The sequence below is a fragment of the Ochotona curzoniae genome, unplaced genomic scaffold (assembly GCF_017591425.1).
Source record: "Ochotona curzoniae isolate NIBS_2020 unplaced genomic scaffold, NIBS_Ocur_1.0 scaffold_4701, whole genome shotgun sequence".
NCBI classification, from domain to species: Eukaryota; Metazoa; Chordata; class Mammalia; order Lagomorpha; family Ochotonidae; genus Ochotona; species Ochotona curzoniae.
The window spans coordinates 81,171,340-81,179,063 of record NW_024467122.1 but is presented as its reverse complement, the minus strand read 5'-3'; the positions used below and the strand labels follow the sequence as shown (position 1 = coordinate 81,179,063).

Here is a 7,724-nt window from a genome sequence, read left to right as displayed (position 1 = left end):
ATGAAGCCGCGCAGGGGGGCTGGGAGCTGCACCCCGAAGCCAGAGAAGAAGGCCCCTGCGTCTGAGTGGCAGGGCGTAAAGCAGACCCCCATCGTGTTGGCCCTGATCAAGGGTGCGTGAGCATTCCAGGCCCCTGGCCATCCGCCTTCTTTCTCTTCCTCCTAGAACTGCCACCTGCTGGGTTCTCAGAGCCTCCCGGAAGCCATGCCCCCGCTGAGCTGTACTCCCTAGGCAGCTGCTGGGATGGACCATGGCTTGGAGCTGGAGTGGAAGAGCAGGAAGGGGGGCGGGGCGCACAGGGTCTTCTACTTGGGAAAAAAACCAGGAGCCTGAGATCTAGCCCCAGCTTCTCAATGAAGAGCAAGAATGAAGAGAAGTTCATTCTTCCCCCATTGTTAATGGTTGACTGGCTCAAAATGGACAGGGGTGTTTCTTGGGAAGGCACGCAGAAGAAAGATCTTCCATCCTCTGGTTCACTCCCTTGGGCCGGGCCAGGCTGCAGCCAAGAGCCAGGAGCTTCTTTTGGGTCTTCTATGTGAATGACAGGGGCCCAAGCACTTGGGCCATTCTCTACTGCCTTCCCAGGCACCTCTGCAGTGAGCTGGATGGGAAGTGGAGCAGCAAGGACATGAACCAATGCCCATATAGGATGCAAGAGCTGCAGACAGAGGTTTAACTTGCTATGCTACAGCGCCAGACCACAAGTTCATATTTCTGAGCCTTGATGCTGTCAACTGTAAATTGGGACAGACAGGAATGCCCACCTTCAGTGGAGCGATCTCTTAAGTCTTCCGTGCAGTCCTTGGCAGCCCCCCCCCCCCCCCCCCCCGCCTTATCCACCAGGCAGCTCGCCTGGGGAAGCCTACCGCCCTCTGCAGGAAGCCGCCTTGTGGGGTAAACTGTGGAGTTTGTGGCAGGGCATCATGAACCAAGATCCCCCATACTCTTAACAGTTCACTGTGCTGGTGTTGAGGGTAGGACTCCCTGCCCCTGATTCTATCTGCATGCCCAAGCTGAAGACTGCCCCCATCGATCCGTCCATCTGTCTGTCCTCACAGGCCCGGGACCTGCCCGCTACCTGCGGCCATCCTGCACAGGTTATGTGGGTCATGACGCCTCCATGTTCTGCGAGCCGGCATATACGCTACATACCAGGCACTCAGACAAGCGTGAGTGCTAATGGCCCCTGTGTGGCCTGGGGGGCCCTGGCCAGGGGTGGGGATGCCAGCAGCAGGTTGCATGGTAGGGGTGGGGTTGGGGAACTCCTTGTGCAGGCCACTCAGTGGAAACTGCAGCCCCTGCCGCCCCCCAGCCAGGTATCCCAAGGGGCAGGGTCTCCAGCCCTGTTGGACTTGCATCCTGACCGCATGTCCTGCTGACTTGGTGTGCATGTGGGGGCCCGCTATGGGGAGCTGAGCCCTCCTCGGTGGGAGAGCTCCCTAGCCCCCTGGATCTGGCAGTGTCCACAGTGGCTGTCATTTGCCCTGGCCCCAGGCCCCGAGGGTGTGGCGCTGGTCGAGCTGCCACAGCTGTCCCTCTGCTCTTCTGAGTGAGCTCTGTGGGGAAGGGCAGATCTGGGGTGGGAAGCTCCCTAGTGATGTTCCTGTGGCAAGGGAGCCCTGAGGTGGGCAGGGAGGTGGGGAGGGACAGGGCACTGGGGCTGACATGACCCTGTTCTGGCTGCCTGGCAGGGATCTCGGATGTGTGCAGCCCAGGCCCCGGGTACTTCTTGGATCCCAGAATAACTCGCTTTGGAATGTCCAGCTGCTCCCAGGTCCCCATGGAAGGGCGTGTTTGCAACCTGCGTAAGAAGGGACTGCTGGGGAGGGGGAGGCTGAGGGCCACCCTCCTCCCTGAGGAGGCCTAGGGTCATCATGCCCTCCCAGGCGCCTTGAAGCGTCTCATCAAGATGCCAAAGCTGTGATGTGAACTCTGCTGCCTCCGAAGTCTGTGCCGGCAGGAGACGCTGTGGATCCCAGAGCCAGTGCCGGCAGGCAGCGCTGTGGATCCCAGAGCCCATGCCAGCAGGCGGCGCTGTGGATCCCAGAGCCCATGCCAGCAGGCGGCGCTGTGGATCCCAGAGCCCATGCCAGCAGGCAGCGCTGTGGATCCCAGAGCCGGTGCCAGCAGGCGGCGCTGTGGATCTCAGAGCCAGTGCGAGCAGGCGGCGCTGTGGATCTCAGAGCCAGTGCCGGCAGGCGGCGCTGTGGTGCTGATGAGCCAGGGACAGTGTGAGGACATTGGAGGCCCAGCAATGCTATGGTCACGCTGCCAGGTTTTACTTGTGCTTTCTTGCCCCTTTATCTATCTATTTGCAAAGCCTGGGTGACAGCAGCTGGGGAAGAGAGAGAATCTACCATCTGCTCCTTCACCTTCCCCAAACCTGTAATAGCTGGGTCAGGCTAAAGCCAGGAGCCAGGAATTCCATCCATGTCTGCCGGGGGGGGGCGGGTAGCAGGGACTCAGCTACTCGAACCATCACTGCTGACTCTCAAGGTGCAGTAGCGGGGAGCTGGGTCAGAAGCAGAGCAGGGGCAGAGGGGTGTCACTCAGTCCCAGGCACCGGGCATACCACAGTTGACCAGCTGTGCCAAAATGCCACCTCTTGCTTACAGTCTGACCTTGCTGTCACATTCCTGTCCCTCTCCTTGCCTGTAGCCTCTTATGGCAGCTAGGGACATGGTGTCCACACCCTGCCTCTGAAGCCACACAGGGCCAGCTGAGACTCTGTGGGTCCCTCCCCTCTCTGCTCCCTTGCAGGCCTGAGTCCCATTCCAGCACCTTGCCATTACCAGCACGACCAGGGCGCCCCTCCGGCGGAGCGTCGGGCTCCCCAGTATACCTTTGGCCAGCGATGTCCATACCGAGTGATGGACCCCAACCCGGCTCCTAACCGCTACCAGCTGCCCGTCTTGCTGGGGCCCCACACCCCCGTGCACCGAGCTGCACCCTGCTACAGTCTGGCCTCCCCGGACAAGAACTGGTTCTACAAAGAGGACGTGGCTGGAGGTCCTGGGCCCGCTGCACACGCCAGGCCTGAGCCCTCTGTCTACCTGAACCGCAGCCCAGTTCACCGCATGGCAGAGCGCTTCGCCTACCCACTGGACCACACAACTCGGCCTGGCCCCGGCTCCCACAACGTCCAGCAGGTGACCGTGCATAAACCTCGCACCCCGGCCTTCAGCATGGGCGTGCGCCACTCGGCCCACCTGTGTCCGCTGGTGGTCGACATCCGTGACTGAGGCCCCGCCCCCACCCTGCCCCCTCCCAGAGTTTATTTTTCTACACTTGAGAGTCAAGCTACTGAGCCAGGATCCACGGGGCCGGCCTAGTCCTGCTGCCGCATCCAGCATACAGAAGGCATTAAGATAATATTTTCCTGTATTGCTCCTGTGGTTTTACATTCCTACCACTTCCTTGAGGCCCTGCACTGGGTGCAGGTAGTGGTGGTAGTGGTGGTGGGGCCGGTGGTGGTGGCGGGGCCAGGGCTGGTCTCTGCCTTATGGAGGGGGTGACACAGGGGGGCGAGGAAGCCAGGAGCACCTAACCCTGGTCCTAACTCCACTACTGCAGGTGGCAGGATCTCGCCCAGTCCTAGGTTCCCTGGTGGTGGTGGTGGTGTGGGGGATGAGAAACCCTTGGAAAGAGGGGATAGTGAGTGGGGGAGGGTAAAGGCACAGGAAGAGGTGGGAGAGGAAACTGCAGGGTTGGGGTACAGGGCCAAGGTCTGGGTACAGAAGAAGGTGCAGGAGGTAAGTCTGACCTTCAGGACTAGAGGGTGGGCAGCTTGCGGGGGGTGAGGGGCCTGGGACCCTGTGCACAGCAGGGATGCTGTGAAAGCCACTGGCCTGCCAGGCTCATTAAAGGAAGAACCTTAGAATAGCCAGGAGGGGGCAGTGTTGACTCACTCTTGAAGCCCAAGCCTGTGCCCATCAGCCCTTGCTTGGTTCCACTCTGGCCTGGCTGCTTCGGGGCAGCTCTCTGGTTGGGAACTGGGGGCTCTCTGGAACAAGGCCTTGTGTTTGTCACTCTTAGCATCCAGCTCCCTCCTACCTCTGGTGCCCTCTGCAGGGTCTGGCTGGCATGAGATGTGGAGGAAGCTGAGGACGGCTGGGAGGGGGCAGGGAGGGAGGATGGCTCAGGCACAGGTGCATCCTGTGGTCCACAGCCCCTGTCCAAGGGGCTAGGCCAGGCTCAGCAGCTTGGGCAAGTGTCAGGCATGAACTAAAAATGGGGAAATAAGAGCTAGTTCTGAGCAGCGGAAAGGGGGGTGGAGATTATCTTCAGAGCGTTATTATTATTATTCTTTGTAAAATGGAGTTTGCAGAAATCCCACGGGAGGCTGTACCTGCCTCGGCCCATTCCTGTGCCATGTCTGGTCCCTCTTCCTGCCCTTCCTCTCATCCCCGCATGCTCTGTGCCCAACAGCTCTGGTCTGGGCTGGCTAGAGAGAGAGCCGGGAGCCCCTGGGACCCATCTGTCTTGCAACAGATTAGGAAGATGTCACTTTGCCGACAACGCCATTTATCACGGCGGCTGCAAAAATTAGTGATGCCTGGGCTGAGCGTGTCAGGTGGGGGCGGGGACTGGCAGGTGGCAGCTGCCCAGGCTCCTTTGTGTCATTGGGCAGGAGCCATGGGCCTGTGTTGGTGCAGGGGTTTTCTGAGGTGGCGCCTGGCCCAAGCCACCTTTCACTGGAATGCCAAGATCAAGACCCAGAATATAGGAGTAACTTGATCATGTGACAAAGTAACAGGGTCTTTAAATAAGGTCAGGGCTGAGGGTGTGAGCAGGGTCCGTGTGTGAGTGAGGGTGTTCCAGCTGGGCAGCCTACAGAAGGTCAGTCTGATGTGGCCTCCTGACCCTGGCCTCTCTCAACAAGCAACCATCCTAAACTGACCTTGTAGGACCAGAACTTCTGTTCCAGTGTCTGTAGGTTCTTGGGGTCCTGTTGCTTGGCCCCTCAGTTCCAGGCACCCCAGTTCCCTGGATCCTGACCCCAGGGCTTGGGGTGGTTTCACACACTTCCCCCTGACCCCGGCTGACTGTGCACAGTCACTTGTGCCTTCTGCGAGGGTCAGCAGCAACAGACACACACACACGGACAGGAGCTCGGGCACACACCTGGCACAGCACAATGCATGGCACACCTTCCACTGCACCTTGCCCCTTGTCGCCTGTGCACCCACCCCTGGTCCCAAGCCATGAGACTGCCACACCCACCCAGCCACATGCACATGCATGCAGAGGGGGCAGGGTGGAGAGGGTCCCCTGTGTTCATGCAGAAGCTGGGGGTGATTCCCAACCTGGCCACAGAGGCCAGGGGCAGCTCCTGCTGGCACCCCTCCTGCTGGGATGTGCACTTCTGGGTGGTGATGAGGTGCCACCCACAAGGACACGGTCCCTAGGACTCAGAGACGCCCACTCCAGGGGCTGCAGCAGGAGCTGCTGCTGCCAGACCATTGCGGGAATGCGTGGATACTGGCACGAACACAGCCCTCCGGTCCTGCTGAGACCGAAGCCACAGCTCCTGCCCCTGGTGGTGGGCACCTGCCCTTCTTGTCCCCCCCCCGGGCTCTCCAAGTCCTCCTGCATGGTCTCCCCTGCCACCCTTTTCCTCTCCCCAATCCCGGCATTCCTCTGCCATTCTTATCCTTTAGAACAGAGATCGACATTTTCAATTACTGCACAGATAGGCTCTGGCCAGAGGATGGCCATGCGCATGCGTGTGTGTGCATGTGTGGTAGGGGGTGCTTGTGCGTGGGGGAGGACCCCTCGAGTTGCGGCGGGGGACAACCGTTGTCCTGTGTGTGTGTGTGTGTGTGTGTGTGTGTGTGTGTTTTGCCTCTTCAGAGCTGTCCTCTCCACCCAGGGGGTTGGAAACAGGCTTTCCTCTGGGGAGAGAGAAGTGTGTGGTGCCGTGGGGGCTCAGCAGGGGTGAGGAGCTGAGCCATAGGGGTGAAGGGATGGGAGAGAAGTGTGGGCAGGTGGAGCAGGAGGAGGGTTGGCTCCACTGCTATCCCCTGAACCCACAGCCTGTGCCTGGAGACGCTGGGAGGGTCGCACGTCTCTGGCCTCCTGAGTGACAGTTTGCTGCGAGCAAAGCAAGGGCCTCGCCTTGTGTGAAACAACCGGAGGCTCTGGGCGTGTAACCTGCCCCGGGGATGGACGCCCAGCGGCGGAGAGGGGCCCAGGCTGCAGTGCCCCTCTTCCGCAGCCTCCCGCAGCTCTAGGGGCTACAGTGGGTGGAGGGGCTGGAGGTCGTGGGTGGAGCAGGGTGCAGGGCGTGTGGATGGAGACGGCTGCCGGGGGGCGTGGGTGTGGAAGGCTGTGAGGGCATGGGTGTGGGGGTATGTGGGGCCGTGGGTGGACGGGTCTGCAGGGGGACGTGGGTGTAGGAGGGGCTAACAGGCACTATTAGTCCTAATAGGGAGCACTGAGGGGCTCAGCTCCTGCTTGGGCCTCTGCTGCCGCCCAGTGGCAGAGCCGGGCACTGCAGGGCTGGGGCTCAGTGTGCACAGGGGTCCGCAGTGTGGACCACTCTAAGCCGGTGTTGTGCCCCTCCGCGGCGGCCTGGCAGAGGCAAGAGACTTGGCCCCCCGGGTCATGCATGTCAGAACTCGGGGTGGGGCTCACGTTGACATCCAAGGCAGGTGTCTGTGCCCTGTGACACTGAAGAAACCAAGTGTCACGCTGCCTTTCAGATAAATCTTTCAAAAAAAAAAAAAGTGCATTGAAAGTAAAGCTAAAACCGTAGTTTATTTTGACACAAAGCACGTCTTAAAACAAAAGATGTTTAAAGACAATACAGAGAGAGAGGCAGACAAAGTGAGCGCATCTTCCATCTGCTGGTTTACTCTCCATCGGATGCAACAACCGGTGCTGGGCCGATCCAAAGCCAGGAACCTGGAGCGTCTTCCGGGTCTCCCCATGGGTGCAGGAGCCCAAGGAGCCATCCTCTGCTGCTTTCCCAGCTGCATTAGCACAAAGCCAGATTGCAAGTGGAGTGGCAGGGACACAAACCGAGCCCCTACGGGGTGCTGGTGCCCCAGTACACAATAATTTTGAAATCATGCCTATGTGAGGTCTTACAAAAGTCCATGGGGCCCAGCGTGGTGACCTAGTGGCTAAAGTCCTTGTCTTGCACACGCTGGGATACCATATGGGTGCTGGTTCAAGTCCCAGCTGCTCCACTTTCCATCCAGCTCCCTGCTTGTGGCCTGGGAAAGCAGTTGAGGACGGCCCAAAGCCTTGGGACCCTGCACCCGTGTGGGAAACCTGGAAGAGGCTCCTGGCTCCTGGCTTTGGATCGGCTAAGCTCCGGCCGTTGCGCTCACTTGAGGAGTGAATCATCAGATGGAAGACCTTCCTTTCTGTCTCTCCTCTCTATATGCCTATGTGAGGTCTGACTTTGCAATAAAAATAAATGAATATTTTTTTGGGCCCGGCGCAGTGGCGCAGTGGTTAAGGACCTCGCCTTGCATGCCCGGGATCCCATATGGGTGCCGGTTCTATCCCGGCAGCCCTGCTTCCCTTCCAGCTCCCTACCTGTGGCCCGGGAAGGCAGTTGAGGACGGCCCAAAGCTTTGGGAACCTGCACCCGCGTGGGAGACCCGGAAGAGGCTCCTGGCTTCGGATTGGCATAGTATCGGCCATTGCGCTCACTTGGGGAGTGAATCATCGGACGGAAGATCTTCCTCTCTGTCTCTCCTCTCTGTATATCT

General features: G+C 59.7%; 1 protein-coding gene across 1 annotated transcript; it reads left to right on the top strand.

Annotated features, from left to right (window-relative positions):
• Positions 1-3,242, top strand: ODF3L1 (outer dense fiber of sperm tails 3 like 1). Its single transcript, XM_040968474.1, has 4 exons — positions 1-112; positions 1,059-1,169; positions 1,692-1,805; positions 2,761-3,242. The coding sequence occupies exons 1-4, from the start codon at positions 1-3 to the stop codon at positions 3,240-3,242; spliced, it is 819 nt and encodes a 272-aa protein (XP_040824408.1).
• The last annotated feature ends 4,482 nt before the right edge of the window (positions 3,243-7,724 follow it).

Bases quoted from the DNA above. Each gene is read 5' to 3' on its own strand.
- ODF3L1 (XM_040968474.1), top strand. From the start codon at position 1: ATGAAGCCGCGCAGGGGGGCTGGGAGCTGCACCCCGAAGCCAGAGAAG. The intron at 113-1,058 runs GTGCGTGAGCAT...CTGTCCTCACAG, and splicing joins CGTGTTGGCCCTGATCAAGG to GCCCGGGACCTGCCCGCTAC. The intron at 1,170-1,691 runs GTGAGTGCTAAT...GCTGCCTGGCAG, and splicing joins TACCAGGCACTCAGACAAGC to GGATCTCGGATGTGTGCAGC.